This window comes from Rattus norvegicus, chromosome 5 (assembly GCF_036323735.1).
Source record: "Rattus norvegicus strain BN/NHsdMcwi chromosome 5, GRCr8, whole genome shotgun sequence".
In the NCBI taxonomy this organism is placed as follows: Eukaryota; Metazoa; Chordata; class Mammalia; order Rodentia; family Muridae; genus Rattus; species Rattus norvegicus.
Genome location: NC_086023.1, coordinates 43422697 through 43439821, shown reverse-complemented (window position 1 = coordinate 43439821; position 17125 = coordinate 43422697). Strand labels below are relative to the sequence as shown.

The 17125-nt window shown below is 40.8% G+C and overlaps 1 protein-coding gene across 1 annotated transcript; it reads right to left on the bottom strand.

Annotated features, from left to right (window-relative positions):
- Nucleotides 1–358: 358 nt before the first annotated feature.
- On the bottom strand, nt 359–1040 carry LOC103695246 (60S ribosomal protein L39-like). Its single transcript, XM_039111539.2, has one exon. It carries the CDS (start codon nt 521–523, stop codon nt 359–361), a length of 165 nt encoding a protein of 54 aa, XP_038967467.1. The 5' UTR covers nt 524–1040.
- Nucleotides 1041–17125: the final 16085 nt, after the last annotated feature.

Below are 17125 nucleotides of genomic sequence, written 5' to 3'. Positions count from 1 at the left end.
AAGACCATTTTAGCAGCAAGAAATAAAAAAACGGCTCAAGGGCAGAACAGAATCCAGGAAGTGGCAAATGCTGAGAATTCTCTCCCTCCTTAGTCTGTCTGCTTCTTGCCTCTCGACACTGGGGCATTTCACTCTTCCATTCATAGAAGAGCTTTCGTAGGAGAGAACTGTCTGAGCTGTTGTTTTAACTAACAGGTATTGGCTGTTTTTTTTTTTTAATCTAAATTTTATTGCTGGACGAACACTATAATGTAGACATGAGCAAGTCACCAGGTTAAAAATGTTGAACTCCATCTGGTAGAACTGATCGATGACCACAATTCAGTATAAACTCTCAGTCTTCCCATTGTGTGAATTGTTATAGACCCAGCTTCGTTCTCCTCCAGTGTCTTCTCTTAGAATTATACCTGATTTTATTACCAGTTTTTATCCAAATCCACTGAGGAACAGGATGATTTTGCTTTTGTTTCTTGGCCAGGAATTGCTTGATTCCGAAAGTCTTGTGAGATGCTGAATCAGGCATAGTGTGCACGATGGCAGAAGAAAGGAGAAGGGCGAAGTGGCTAGCATAAACCCCACTTTATTAAGAAATGTCTGTGTTATTAAACAAAGATGAACCTAAACTTAGAATTTCAAATAATTTGTTTAAATTTTTGCAAATACATTTTGTAAGCACTGAACAAAGAAAACAAGGAAGTCCCTGATGCAGTAGCAGTGAGAGAGGTCCGGATTCATTCTGTTACCTGTGTGGAATTCAAAACAAACAATACAGGATTGCTCTGGTCAGATTCCAGACTGGGTTAGAGATCACCATTCATTTTACTGATGTAAAGAACATAAAGAAGTGAAGTGATCCTCACTGGCTAGGAGTGTAGCTTTAATGGGAGCCTCCAACAACTTCATGGAATCCACGTGCGGAATCAGAAGGAGACCCCTTCTCCCTCAAGGAGCAAGACTCCTTCCTCCCAGATGCTATCAAAGAAAGAGGAAAGAGATGCTCAGAGCTGGAGACAGCACTTGGCAGAATCTTAAGGAAGTTATATTTTTCTTCTCATATTCAACTACTTTGCTCACAGACTTTTCCTTGTTTCTTTACACAATCACCACAGAATCTGAAATCTACTCACAGGTCTGGAATTTAAGTTTACCTCCAAATGTCCTAACAAGCTCTCTTTGGACTGAACTCTCATTAGCCTGCTAAAGCAAAGGTGTTGGTGCAGCAGGAAGATGAAGTTGTACATTCTCTCACCATCATTATTGTGAGGAAAATGCAAGGTAAGACAATCCGTGTTGATCAAAGAAGACACGCAGAGAGAATGGAGGCTGAGCTAGAGTGTGCCGAGATCTAAGACAGGATGCACGATCTGATCCTGAGTACAGCCTGAAAGGGCTGAAGTTAGATGTCATGTTTCCACCGAAGGACAGCATCTAAGTGATGCTTTTGTGCCTATGAAAGATTACAAAAAGGGACAGTTTGCTAACTTTTAGCCAATTATAACTTGGAACTCAAGAAGTCAGACGCCAACAGTCCAAATAACCCAATTAAAAATGGGGTACAGAGCAAAACAGAAAATTCTCAACAGAAGTCTCTAGAATGGCCAAGAAACCCTTAAAGAATGTTCAACGTCATCAGGGACATGCAAATCAAAATTACCCTGAGATCCCACCTTACACCAATCTGAATGTCTAAGATCAAAAACTCAAGCAACAGCACATGTTGCTGTGGATATTGAGAAAGAGAAACACTCCTCCATTGCTGGTGGGATTGCAAACATGTACAACCACTCTGGGAATTAATCTGGTGTTTTCTCAGAACATTGGAAATAGTTCTACCACCTGAACATATAGCCAAAACATGCTCTACCATACTACAAAGACTCATGCTCCACTATGTTCATAGTAGCCTTATTGATAACAGCCAGAAGCTGGAAACAATCCAGATATCCTTCAATTGAAGAATGGATACAGAAAATGAATATATAAGTATAATACTATTCCACTATTAAAAACAAGGACATCATGAATTTCGAAGGCAAACGGATAGAACTAGAAAATTTCATCCTGAATGATGTAACCCGAGGGGTTGGGGATTTAGCTCAGCGGTAGAGCGCTTGCCTAGCAAGCACAAGGCCCTGGGTTCGGTCCCCAGCTCCGGAAAAAAAAAAAATCAACCTGAATGATGTAACCCAGACTCTCTGAGGTGTGGAAAAGCCAGAGCTAGTTTGAGAATCTCTGGGCCTTCGATGAGGCTGGGCCGTGGAGTTCTCAGGCTCTTGGACATCCAGGCACACTAGGAGTTCTAGAAGAACTGAGAATGGAGTGGTGGCCGGGAGACTGGGCCTAGGCCAGGGCCAGGGGGGGGAAGGGGAGCTCCAACTGTCCCACTTGGCTTGATGGCTAGGTTGGTGGTGGTTGCCACTGCAAATGCAGAGAGGCCTTCTAGAGGAGATTAAACAGTGGCTCTGTAGGCAAAGGCTTTCTCGGTGCCTCCCTATGTGGATCCTGATGAAAAGAGGCAGTCCATGGTTCTGAATCCATTTATTGCCATGGTGGAAAGTGGATGTGTAAAACCATACCCAATTTCTCAGGGTGGCCTGAAATTAAATACCTTTTGCAGGTAGGAATATCTGGGAAGGGAAGCTTATTGGCTATGCCCTCTAGGCCTCTAGGCACCTCATTAGCATGCAGACCTCTGTCTTGAGCCTACATGAACTGTGGTCACCGCTCTTTTATGCGAGAAGCATGGCAAGTGTGTGTTCCACAGTGTCAGGAGTCTGGCAGGGAGCTGGGAGTCACCTAAGTCTCAGGTGTGTGCCCACCAAGTCTCTAGGTCTCAACCTTACCAACCTTCCTGACATCGATTTAAGTCCCACACCACCAGTTATCCGATAGTTACTTCACAGTCAGTCTAAACCAGCAGCTAGCTCCGTTCGTGTTTAAAACACATTCAGGGCCGTCTCAAAGGGAGCATTCAGTTTCCTCTGTTTCTAAGGTTAGTATAGTTTAGAGAAACAAACATTCTCTGCTTCATGCCTTCCATGCCCACAACTTCTTGTGGTCATGATCATGATGGAAAGCTGAGCATTGTTGTCACCAAGATACCTTGAGTAGCTGGCCTCTGCCACTGTTCTTCTCTTAGCTAAGGCAGATGTACTATGCTGACAGACAAAAAAAAAATTAATTTGTCAAATACTTTCAAACTGCAAAAAAATATAAACATTATATTTTAGAAACAGAAACCAAACCAAACCAAACCTTCCCATTCTCAAAATATCCAGCAACTCGCAGCTAGTCATTAAAAAGTAACAGATTCCAAGCTTGGATGCTTTCTTTCCCTTTACTTTTGAGATTAATGAAACAGCTATCTGATGAGTTAGACACCTCATAAAAGCATCAGTAAGAAAAAAAGTGTCAGGAAACAACTTTGAAAAGACGCCAAGAAATCTCAGTTGGCAAACATGAGTCTATGACAAATTAAATTTATTACAAAGATTTTTGCCTTGATCATGAAGTGCGAAAAGTAATCCTTGATGTACTGATAAAAAATTCTCATTTTTCTATACTATGGCATAGTTTTAAAATTATTTTGCTATGCAGAGATAATTCAAATATAATAAACAGAAACAGATTGGTACATTGGGATATAAATTGAACGGACACTTTTCTGACTTTATTTTTTTCTTTACCTGGTTTGGATACAAAAATTTTAGGAAAATACTGTTTTCTCTTTATTAATGCTTAAGGCATTTTATTACAGAGAATTGAATATAAGTGTAACCACTAACATTTTAGTGACCGTCCTGAAAGTCTTACTAACTGTAACCAGAACTGAAAGCTTAAATGTTGTTGCAGACTTCGAAAGGTACCATCTTCAGGTCAGCTTAGAATTTCAGACACCTTCTAGGCAGTCAAGTGAAGAGGAAAGAAAATTTCAAGTCAGAAGAAAATTGTCTGCCAGGCCCTGGGCAGAAGCATAGAAAGGCTTAGTGGAAGCTTATTATTTTTCTTTCTTTCCTTCTTTCTTTCTTTCTTTCTTTCTTTCTTTCTTTCTTTCTTTCTTTCTTTCTTTTAAGGACTGTCAAAAGTAGAAGGGAATGGTCAGGAAGACAGCTTAGTAGGAAAAGTGCCTGATGATTGTGTGGATTAAATGGATTGGAGATTAGCTCTGAGTCACCAATAATCGATGAGTATAGCTTTAAGGAAAGAAATAAAAGCGCTTCCCCTCTGAGTCACTTAGCCAAGAGCAAGTCTAGATTTTAATTCTCTACTTCATGTTCCTTGTGTCTTCTGTCTCCACCTGACTATTGTGAGTCTGAGTCTCAGCCTCCCTGAAAGCTATCTTGTGAGTCTTTTCCCGTGCCTGTGTCTTCTGTCTCTCTGTGCGTGTTGTGTGACTGTTTGTGTCTGTTCATGTCTGACTGTTGTGTGACTATTCCTAACAAAAGGCTTGGCTCTTTGTTCTATCTTGCAGAACAGAAACCATCACAGGGAGAAGGGGAAAGAAACTATGGAAATCTTTAACTGAGTTTTACCAGGGATTATTTCACTGACTCCAACTGACCCCAATTGACCAGACGACAAGCACCATTATCAACCAATATCCATAAATGTTATATTCAGCTTTTATGGTCAATTTTAGGACGTTACCTTCAACATCTGTATTTGCTGCTTTCAGCAAATGATACCCACGCGTCTTTTTCTGGGTCAGGGTATAGAAGAGCACATAACTTAATGCCATAGCCAGCCATTAGTGTTGGCCTACACGCTGGAGGCTTTCCACGGAGATCTCTGGTCCAGCTAGGTGTGCAGGTTCAGGTGAAAGGGAAAGAACTCAGGCAGGGACAGGGATCTGCTTCTGTCCCCTCGATGCTGGTGCTGCTCCACCCCTGTTTCTGCCCACTGCCCCAGGATGTCAGGCCCAGCTGAGCCAGCAGGAGACTGACTAGCCAGTAAGGAGGGCAGGGGAGCTTCTGGCGGTGATTTTGGGAGAGAAGATCTCTTCTCCAAGTGACAGTGTTATGAGAGCTCTTATAACAGAAGCTCTCAGACACTGGAGTAATTCCTGCACACACTTTTAGTCTTTCGGTATAGGGTTCTTAAATATAGTTTCAGGATGGGTCAGGGTTTGACAGCAGGTACTTCTTACTAGTAGTCTCTTAAAGGCAGGTTAAACAAACAGGCTGAGCGCGTAGCAGGATGGTAGTCTTAAGTGACCTCAAGGTGTATTTATTAAACTTGGCTGTGAGATTCAGCAAAAGTTGCAGATGTAAGACATAGTTCCACAATAATGAAACACCACGGATGACCTATGGTTCTGATCCCCAGAACCTTCATTTAAAAAAAAAATCCCACTGCACTGAGATCTATGATCTCAGCACTCCTACCAAAATATTAAAAAGCAGTGTCAGGAGAATCAGCAGGAAGCCTGGGAACCAGCTAGACAGGAGAACAGAGCATTGCAGAAACAAGATTGGTCCTGAATCAATAAAATGGACGGTGAGAAGTGACTCCCAAAAGCTCCCCTCTGACCTCTATGTGCACACCATGGCATGAATGTGCTTGCACACATACAGTCATTAAAGTTAAAAAAAAATAGGTCTGGAGAGACGGCTCAGTGGTTAAGAGCACCAACTGCTCTTACAGAGGTCCTGAGTTCAAAACCCAGCACCCACATGGTGGCTGACAGCCATCTGTAATGGGATCCGATGTCCTCTTCTGGTGTGTCTGAAGACAGCTACATTGTACTCACACACAAAAAAAAATAGAAGTATCTATTAATCATCTCCTTAAAAGATATAAGTATAAAATAAACAGCCTTTGTTCCCGCCTAGCTAAGACAAAACATCTATCTTAAAAGCTTCCATGTCATCGGTCAAAGCTATCTGTCCATAAATAAGCACTGAGAATCAATACAACTCACCCTCACTTAAAAATACCAGTAACCCTGGGAAGCTCCGTTCGTGATCTAGACAACCACACAGCTGAGGAAAGAGGTTGCATTGCTTCTACCTCCTGAATGAAAAGGAGCCTAGACTTCCTTCCCAAACACAGAGGGGGGTTTTGCTGGAGTATCAAGCAATCCTGCCTCTTTATCGACCATTTATTTGCCTGCCGTGGTTAAATGGGAAGATTATCAAAGTTATCTAAGCCCGCACTAGCGGCTTTGTCATCTCGGCTACGCGAGAGGCTGAGGCAGGAAAATCCCAGATCCAAGGATTGTTTCAGCCATGGACTGAGTACCAGGAAAAAGCGAACAAATTTAGTGGGAACTTAGGGCAAGAAAGGGGGAGAGCATGCGTGAGATGGGAGGAGGGGAAGGAGGAGAGGGAGGGGGAGGGGGAGAGGGATGGAGAGAGAGACTTGGGGATGTGATTTAGTTGTAGAGCGCTTGCCGAACATGTGCAAGGGCCTGGATTCAATCCCGTATAACAGAAAGATAGAAACTTGAGTGAAATTATTTATCAGGCTTGCCCACAGTGTGAGGTTTCCAGCTGGTTGTCAGGCTTTCGGTCTACGAGCTTACTCTCTCCATAGAACTTCCCGTGTGCCCAGCCTGGGACAGCTTTTCCTTTTCTTACTTCCATACACCAGAACAGTGAGTCACCCTGAGGCTTGCAATACTGAATGTCATCTTAGAGTAAGAAACTCAGTCGAAATCTCGGCACTTCCTGGATCCCAATAACTTCCTGGGCCCTTGGCTTTTTCATCTCAAACTACAGAGGCAATTCAGTTTGTCTTAGGTTATGCTCTTAAGGTTCCTTTCATCATGCTTGACAGAAAACAAGGTTGCAATTAGTATTAATTAACACTGCCATTCTACTGCCCCTTAAAGACAGCGAAGAGAATGTATTCTAACACAATTTCAAACCCAATCCTTTTTTTTCTAAACTAATTTATCTAGACTTTTATATTTTTTAATAAAGGTGGCCCATCAGTCCTTTTTAGATTCTTTTACGCGTTCATTTTATACATTTAGATACTTTTATCCATTCATACTTAAATTCTCAATATTAAAATAATAAAGCACCAAAAGTTACAAATACTTTTTATATATTGCAAAGACAAATACTCGGAGTTGGGGTAGAAGGTGAGAGTAGAAAAATGAACACACATAATTCTCAAAGTCACACTCTAGACTTGAGACATCACTAACCAGTTCTCAGAGCATAAGAAAAGGCAGAAAGATCTTTACAGAAAAACGAGAGATGCTGATGTGTGTGTGTGTGTGTGTGTGTGTGTGTGTGTGTTGCACGTGTGTCAAAGATTTGTTTAGATCAGCAACATACATGTGCGTCGTATATAAGCAAGTGTGTATCTATTTCTTTTCACGGAGACAAAGTGCAAGTGTAACACTTGGACATGTGTGTTAGGTGGTGAACAGATGTTGCACTTCTCTCTTCATTAACTGAGCAAGTGTCACTCTGTTTGCATTTAAACAAAATGTCCAGGCTAAAATTTGACTTAATGATGCCAGATAGCTCAAAGCAGTTTGCATTCAGTGAAGCAAAACATCAGCACTGGTCCCGGGGGTGTGCTCACTCTGAGGACAGGGACTGCAGCGGTGCAGACACATTCACACTGAGAGCTCTCACCTTTAGGACGATTTCAACAACCTGAAGGCCCCCTTTGCTCCCAGAGCCTCACTTGCATGTTTTTAACACAACTGCAGAAGAAATGCAATGCTTGTTTTTTAAATCGTTCTCCTCATTTGTGGCTGGTAACAAGCTGTATCAGGGCAGGGCTGCTAATTGGCAATTTTAAACACACGTGGGGCCAACAAGGTCTCCTAAGTGGTGATCAACAGGCCTGATATGTAATGAGGGAGAGAACCCTGGGGATTCCCAGTAAAATCTGTCTATTATTATATTTTAAAGAGATTTATTTTAAAGAATAAAGCATATGAAAACTTCAACTCCATATTTGGGGAAAAAAGACACTCACTGCATTGCAGTGTTCTTTATTTAGTATTAAATAATAAATTTGAATAGATTGTATATTGTTATACTTACCCCACTAAGTAAGTACTTTGATGTGAAAATAATCAAAGAATTTAACCTCATTGTTGATCTGATTTGGAGGATTACTTAGACTGGGTTAAATGGCAGTGAGGATGTAAGAATAAATTCATTGACAGGCAGCAGCATCTATAACAGAATCTCTTCACCATACTGGGCATTGACTACGTTGTAAGCTCATTACCAGCTAATAAGCAATTGAGCATAATAAGCTGATGGCTTCTGGGTGTTTGCAGAAATGACAGTTTTCCGACTAAGGACAGATAAGTTTGCAGGGACAGGGAGAGAAAGCAGGAAAGAATCCTTCTGTGTCTGAGACACTAGTAAGGAAGAACAGCCTTGGCCCTCCCTATACCGCTGTGGATCTGGATGTGGTTGCCCAGTAGCCCCACTGAAAAAAATTCTATGCTCTGAACATCACAATGCCTAGAAGTAACAGATCTGTAAGATTATAAAGCCTCTCTTCTAGATAACGAACTCTTGGGAAACAATTATAAGAGGAGAGACGCTTGGCACCTGCTGCCTTCAGTTACATAAGGGAGTGGGGCTCTGGAGTCACGATACATTTTTTTTTGCAATAAATTTGAACAATTTAAAAATAAGCGTATGTTGCTCCTGTTCTTGCTCCTCTTCCTCTTACTCCTTTGTCCCTTCTCTCCCCATTCTCCTCTCCCCTTCTCTCCACGTGCTCATGGTTGGCCTCTACTCTGCTCCTTCTCTACTCTTCTCTCTCTCTTTCTCTCTCTCTCTCTCTCTCTCTCTCTCTCTCTCTCTCTCTCTCTGTCTCTCTCTCTGCCCTATTGCCCTCTTAACTCCTCTCCCCATTCCTTGAATAAACTCTATTCTATGCTTTAAAAAAAGTGTATGCAAAGTTTGATGGATCAGCCACATGGATTTCATTCTGCCATAGAAATTTTGAGGATGATTTTGAAGATACCTTTAATATAAGCCATTTATTCATAGTAACGTTATGTCTGAAGGATTCATACTCAAAGAAGAGGTCATGGTTCTCCCATGTCTCTACTTCTTAAAGCTTTCTCAATAGGTGAGATTTTATAAAATTGGATTTAATTTTAATATCGAAAACTGTATGGGAGTAATTTTCAGGGAAGCATCTCTCCTATTCAATATTCAAAGAAAAAAGTCTTTGTAAATTCAGAATACTATCTGGTGTTGTTTCACCTTTACTATTTAGATGTGAGATGAAATTTGTTTTAAGGTTAAATAGAAAAGTTAAAGTTGGAAATTAAGGTACTCAAACAAAGCTAAAGTGTTTATTAAATGTACTTATAATATATTGCTTGGAGGACTAAACTTATATTCAATAAAACATTTGGATAATATCTGTCTTAAGAAATACATTTTAATTCTATGGCTATTCTGATCCATTTAGCTATTTATCTGCTTGGGTACATAGAAATGAGTAGGAAAATCTCTAAGTATGCTTTTGAGGTTATAAAACCTCAGGAATAGAAGAAAATCATGAATTTCTCATACTGACATCACACTGTTCTTTAGTGACCCATGTGTTCCTCACATAGAATGAGCAACTTTCTAAAAGCTAATAAGTATTAATTAATTAACAACTAATAAATAAATTACTAAATTAGCCTTCAATGAGTTACCTGCACATAGGTACTAGGGTGGAGAGACTGACACAGTTTCCATACAGACAAAAGCTCAGGAAAAGAAAGACTTTTAAGTGCCTGTTTTCAGGTTTGCTACAAAAAGCAAAGAGCTGTACAAAAGAAACACAAAGTAACGACCACTGTGTTTATGCAGGTACACGTGCAAAGAATGCTACAGTCTCTTAGGAGGACACTGTTGAAAGTCTAAAAATAAAGAGTGGCATACACCACACATGTATATGCATTTACACACATATGTATATACATGTGTATTCCCAACAACGACAGAGATTGATGCAACTAAAGTTGGAATTTTTCTGTATATTAATATATTTTTAAAGTATTTAATATCCAGTGGCTATTACTCTTATAAGAAAAAATTATTGTTCAGATATGAAATAATCTTAAATTAGAGTTTTAAAATGTTTTCATGTTTTTAAAAGCTTGCTTATCATTCCAAGATTAGAAGGCATATCTTATAGTGTAAGAACACAACTATTAGAACACATCCTGCATTTTAGACATCATGCCAAATCTGTCTTTTTACTGAACTAAAAGACTAAGTGGTGATGTGACAATTTGTGTTCTGGGCTTCCAGACACTATTTGGTAAATATTTCAATGCACAAATGAATTAAAATTTAATATAAGTGGAAAATACTTCTCATAAATATGTCAGCTATGCATACAATGTACGCCTTCTTTACTTTTAAAAAGCCAGTAAATTTTAATGTATCATAGAAACCAATTGCTCCCATTTCACATGACCAGTAATATAAGAACATGTGCAAACAAAGCTGATTTTATTTACTCCATTTGTTTTATTAGACACTGGCTAATTACCAGCCACTACACTGATGATTAGTCATCCAAAAAGGAAAGTATTTAGTGAGAAGACATAATCTATTTTAAATCCACAACTCATGGAAAGAGACACTTTGTAAAAGATGTCGAAATGTCCAGTGAGTGAATAGATGTTTGACATCATTCCCCTTCAGAAAAATACAAATCATGTTACACACCAGCAAATGCCTGAAATTGGAAAACTGTTCATACCACCTGTTGGTACAGCAATAGGTCAACGTCAGGGCTCAACAGAGGTAGCCAAACATGACGCTACGGCTAATATTGATCGTCTCTAATAAAGGCAAATATACCCCACCCCCACTTCATTCCTAGATGCATACCCAAAGGAAATCCATGCATTACCCCAGAAAGACACAAGAATAATCACGGTACCTGAAAACTGGACCTTGACTATTGCTCAAGAGGAAAATTAAGAATAATGCAATATTAAACACAGTAAACAAAGCAATGAACTGGCACCGTGACCGATGAACGGCAAACACAGTCTGTACAGCAGAAGACGTTCTCAATGAGTCCCTTAGAGTTCAGAAACAGACAGAAACAAACTGCGTGATGTAAGCTAGGACAGTGGGCACCTGGAACAAGGCTTGAGCACTTCTGACCACAGCCTGAGAAGGAGCAGAAGGGGACTCAGGGTGCTCTGGGTCTTGTGCCAGGTACCATGCACATGCATTAGGTATAGTGTGTGTGGACAGAAACTCACTGATCACACTTACAGTCTGCACATTTTCCTGCAGGTTACGAGTAGCCCGATTCTTTTTTTTTTCTTCCATTTTTATTAAATTGGGTATTTCTTATTTACATTTCAAATGTTTTTCCCTTTCCCAGTTTCCTATCCACTAGCCCCTAACTCCTCCCCCTCCCCTTCTATATGGGTGTTCCCTTCCTCATCCACCCCCCATTACTGCCACCCCCAACAATCCCCTACACTGGGGGTCCAATCTTGGCAGAACCAAGGGCTTCCCATTCCACTGGTGCCCCAACAAGGCTATTCACTACTACGTACGAAATTGGAGTCCAGGGTCCATCCATGTATAGTCTTTGGGTAGTGGCTTAGTCCCTGGAAGCTCTGGTTGGTAGGAATAGCCTGATTCTAAAATAGGATGATCGAGTCCTTACTTCCAAGAAGTCAAAATAGGTGAACTTCTGATCACAGAGAATGGTAAGTGATTAACATCTGGAAGACTGTCCATGGATCTCAGAGTGGGTCACCCAGCTTTGCCTGGGCACCCAGTTATGCCTGAAGAAGGCTCAAAGCCCTGGAAGCTTATGTGAATAGTTTTTAATAATGATCTTTTCCTCAATGAAGTCGTAACATTTTCCTATCCACTAATACTTTAGGACCATTTTTTTTTAAATGTGACTAAATATTCGTCCTACTCGACCAACGATATGCATTACAAACAAAAATTTTTATAGTTAGCTTCCATTTGTTATAGTCTGATACCCATACACACACACACAGAGAGAGAGAGAGAGAGAGAGAGAGAGAGAGAGAGAGAGGAAAGACACACACACACACACACACACACACACACACACACACACACACATCTCTTCAAAGTTCTGTATACCTCCTAATACCTACGCCTTTGGGTCCAAGTGTCTAATTCCTAAGTCTTGGGAGACAAAGAACATCAGATCCTAAGATGAATATAAAAAGTATTTTCAAGGTGTATAACTCTTGGAGACAAGAATCATTCTAATTCTGTCTGTGCTCTAGCCCTTCACCCCTCAATATAAAGGATCTCTCTCTCTCTCTCTCTCTCTCTCTCTCTCTCTCTCTCTCTCTCTCTCACACACACACACACAGAGAGAGAGAGAGAGAGAGAGAGAGAGAGGAGAGAGACAGAGAGAGAGAGAGACAGAGAGAAAGAGAGAGAGAGAGAGAGAGAGAGAGAGAGAGAGATACCCAGACCCAACAAGTTTCATTTGGATTTCAAACTTCAAATCTGGACCTAAATAAGCCTTTTTATAAAGTTAGCCTGCCAAGGGTATTTTGCTATAGTAGTGAAAACAGGCTAGTACATTATTGCTACTAGGACCATTAATCAGTTGCAGTTCTGATCCCTATAGGACAGGAGGAGTCACGATATATTTCTACCTAGTATCCGCAGTACCAACTGTCCCATATTTAGCTGTTCTTATCAAGCATCTTTGATATTTAAGGTCTTTGGGAAGCTCCTAGAATCCTGCCTCAAGGAGATGTAATTTCCTGATAGAATGACTCACCTAACTCTCTCACCTAACTCTGCACAAATCAAATTTCTCAATAATACTCCAGAAAGAGTATAACTATATGATACCATGACTTCGCATGAGATGTTCATTCAAAACTCTTCTGCCGCTGGGCCACTCTTTGGAGACGGATGTCTTCTCTCTATGCCCAGACTGTTCTTGAACTTATGGGCTCTATTTCAACCTCCCAAGGAGCTAGGGGAATTGGTACCTGACTGCACTTGGCTTCTTTCTCTTCTCCCACCTTTCCTCCCTTCCTCCTCCCCTTTCTTCATTTTACTGCAGTAGTTATTTTTTTAAAAAAGATGTCCCATCTGTTTCATGTATCACAGCAGATGGATCCTGCCTATGAAATCTGCCATGCTGTGAATATATTTCTTCATTCAAAAATCATTTTCTGATCACTTCCCTCCTGCTCCGTGTCAAAAGAAACAGAAATCCTACAGTGCCAAAGATAGAAATGAGAGTCATATACAGAGAGTGCCATGGATTTGTCCTTAAACCTTCATTACACCCTTCTCCTCTATACTGACAAGCACCACTAGCATTTGCAATAGTGCTCCGTGTATGAAACAGTTTCCTAAAGAGAATACATAAAGAGAGATACTGCAAAGAGACTCCAAACAATCTTCGCACAGTCTAAAAACAAGATTTTAAAGTTAATTTGTTGTATTTAGGTATATATGTGTCTCTGTGTCTGCCACCTGTGTATGAGTGCCCATGGAAACCAGAAGGGGGCATGAGACACCCTGGAACAAAACTCATTTGTAAAGTTATTTGTATCTTTTAAAAATAATCTGTGGATAGGGAGGCAAAGTTTAGAACAGAGACTGAAGGAACGCCCATTCAGAGCCTGCCCCACATGTGGCCCATACATATACAGCCACCCAATTAGACAAGATAGATGAAGCAAAGAAGTGCAGGCTGACAGGAATCGGATATAGATCTCTCCTGAGAGACACAGCCGGAATATGGCAAATACATAGGCGAATGCCAGCAACAAACCACTGAACTGAGAACGAGACCCCCATTGAAGGAATCAGAGAAAGGACTGAAAGAACTGAAGCAGCTTGAGACCCCATATGAACAACAATGCCAACCAACCAGAGCTTCCAGGGACTAAGCCACTACCCAAAAAACTATACATGGACTGATCCTGGGCTCCAACTGCATAGGTAGCAATTAATAGCCTAGTAGGGGCACCAGTGGAACGGGAAGCCCTTAGCCCTGCCAAAGCTGAACCCCCAGGAACGGGATTGTTGGGTGAAGGGCGGTAATGGGGGGAGGATGGGGAGGGGAACACCCACATAGAAGGGGAGGGGGAGGGGTTAGGAAGATGTTGGCCTGGGAACCGGGAAAGGGAATAACATTGAAATGTAAATAAGAAATACCCAATTTAATAAAGATGGAAAAAATAAAAATAATAATAATCTGTTTCTTCTTAGTTAATAGTCGACAATTGAATCCCTTCTCTAAGCATCTCATGTTGGTAATGCTGTGGACTAATGAAGCAAAAATGGGGCAGACTGTGGCTCATGCCTTCAATACTAGCCCTTGGAAGACAGAGCAAGAGAATCGCCATGGTTCTGAGGTCATCCTGCACTGCATAGTTAAGTCCCAGGCCAGCCGGGATTCGGCTCAAGACTAGGTCATTTAATTAAGTGATTAAAATAAAGCACACTAGCAGGAGTTCTGTCACAAGATCTGGCCATTTTCAAACATTCACCACCAACATGCCAGCTCTTTCCTCTTCAGCATTCTAGACGCAGCCTCTGGCCGTGAGATACATGCAAGCCATCAGCTTTTCTGTGGTGATTTATAATCTGCAATTTTAGGAAGACTCGGTTTCTTATCACTTTGATAAATTTCTATGCCTGTATTTTCATCAAGTTCTTGTGGAAGCAAAACCCCTGGGAAATTTTTCCAATCTCTGAATGTGGGAAATTGTGTTTAAATTGCAAATTCAGAACGAAACCTTTGTTTTTGCTAAGAATGTTGTACTGATGTTTCAAATGGTTTATAAACTCAACTGGTATACACAAACGAAGTACAAGTGCACCTTCTATAGGAGGGTGTACACCTACAGGGATGTCTTTCTCAAGCCTGCTAGGACGCCATATTCTGAGGATTGAATGCTGACGAGGCCTGGTATTATGTGTCTTGTATGTGTTGACTAGACATGCACAGACCCCTCTTGCTTGCTTTGGGCGCCCACTACTCATGCCGTCATGGATCCCACTGAGGCTTTTCAATCTGTCAACCTAAATGCCACCGTAAACCAAATATATCATTTTAAACAGAGAGATATTTTCCCGTTCCAAGGCCCTGGCCTTACACATGTATGTCGAAAGGTCAAAAGTTGTAAAGCAAATACTTTTGGCTCAAATATCAAATAGTAACTCTCCATTCCATTATTTGAGAAAAACACATCTTATATTTAAAGACGATAAGAAGGAACTGCAGGGCTTACTATCAGGCTGACCCTAGGACATTTCTAGACAGTAAGACTAGACAAGACTTTGCAAAAATACCTAGAGGAAGTAGTTTTTACTGGTGTTTCACAAAAGGTGTTCTGAGTTCACATACTCTAGAAGTTCACGCACTCCACCCCAAGCAATACTTTTAAGGGTATCACACTCTTAAGCTTTCAAAGAAGGCACAGGTTGGGAGGATGCTCACTGCTTGTTTGTTTGGTTGGTAGGTTGGTTTTTCCTATTTTCTGTTGCTACAACAAAGTAGCTGGGTCTAGGAAGTTTATAAAATGAACGGGATCATTTGGATTGCAGTTTTTGAGGCTGAAAGCCCAGTGTCACATAGCCTGTCTGTCAGGACTCCTGTGAGGGCTGTATCACGTCATAATGGGCAAGTACAGGTACACAGTGGCCTGCTTTTTGACAACCCACTTTATCAAGAATGATCTCCAAGAGGCCAGCAGTAATCCTTACTGAGGACAGTGACTTCCTTTACCCAATTACCTTACAATGAGCACCAGCTCTTAGAGGCCTCATCCTGACAACACTACCACAAGCTCTCAGGTCATATACTTTAAATCATCTCCCAAGCCAGACTCCTAGGTAGAAGATCATCTCTGTCAGGTGTTTTCCTTACAGGCACACACATTCTCATCTTCTTTGCACTGAAGGGTGTGGAGAGCAGGGCAGGATGGATTCTGCGGGGACTTCTCTTAGACTGGAGACTTGAGCCCTCATGAGAACCCAATGTCCTCTTCATGGAAGGTCTCTGATAATGAATCCCAGTGTCTGAACATGAGCAAACATAGGACCTTCACAACAAAAAGTGTATCAAGGTAACACCAGAGGTTCTTTCCTATCTTGAAAACCACAACCAACTATCATTTTTTTTTATTTTGACCCCCTCCTGGTCCACCACACATCTTATTGAAACAAGGTCTAGTGTAGGTCAGACTGGTCTGGAAATCGCTGTGTAGTCAAGGATGACCTTGACTTTGTGATCCTCCTCTCAAGAGCAAGGATGACAAGCTTCACCAAGCCCCTTTTGCCTTTTGCCTTAGAGTTTCAGCCCTTCCACATTTGTTACAAACCTTAATGGGAGTGCAGTCCAAATGTAAATTACTCTCCCTCTAATTGGATTTTCTTTATCAAATCCAACAATGACTCATTATATATTGAAATGTTTATGCAGAACAAGTGAGAAATTACAGCTGGTTGGACAGCCAGAGGGTTTTCTCATTACAAGGAGAAATAAACACTGAATTCTGATAGTGACGAGCTGTATACTGCCTTGAAATAGGCACTGCATAAAATTTGATTTCATGAAAACCTGAAGTCCTTATTCAGGTTAAAGTGAACAAGAAATGTAACAGCTCAGGAATGTGTGCAATTTTTAGATTCGGTGTCCTCATTATAGAGTAAAAATAGAAAAATCTAGATAGTATTACTGTCTTGTTCTGAAGCAAAGCTATGCGGCTTCAGCTTCTTCAAGAATCTTTCTGAGAATATGAAAGTCATGAGGCCTCAAATATGCATGAAAATACATTTGTCAAATTACATAATATATTAAAAAATAAATGCATAGCTGGGACTTTGCAAAATAGTAACGCAACAACAACAATGGCAGAGAGTCCCAGCGAAAGACGATTTGAGTGCCGTTGTTTGAACAACATGAGTTCCTTTCTCCATCCTCTCTGTGAAAACAAGCAAAGAACCAACAGGACTACTGCAAATATTTGAATAATTTGAAAAACCTTTGTAGTGTCTTCTCTATTTACTTTGGAGTCATCAGCTCTCTGCTATTTCTAGAACAAAATGAACAAGTTTAAATATATAAATGTATAACTGAACAATGTAAAATCCACAGTTCCAACTTCAAATTCTTGGCTGCTGCTCAAATCATTGTT

Coding starts and splice junctions, on each gene's coding strand:
- LOC103695246 (XM_039111539.2), bottom strand. CDS start 523: ATGCCTGATTCAGCATCTCACAAGACTTTCGGAATCAAGCAATTCCTG.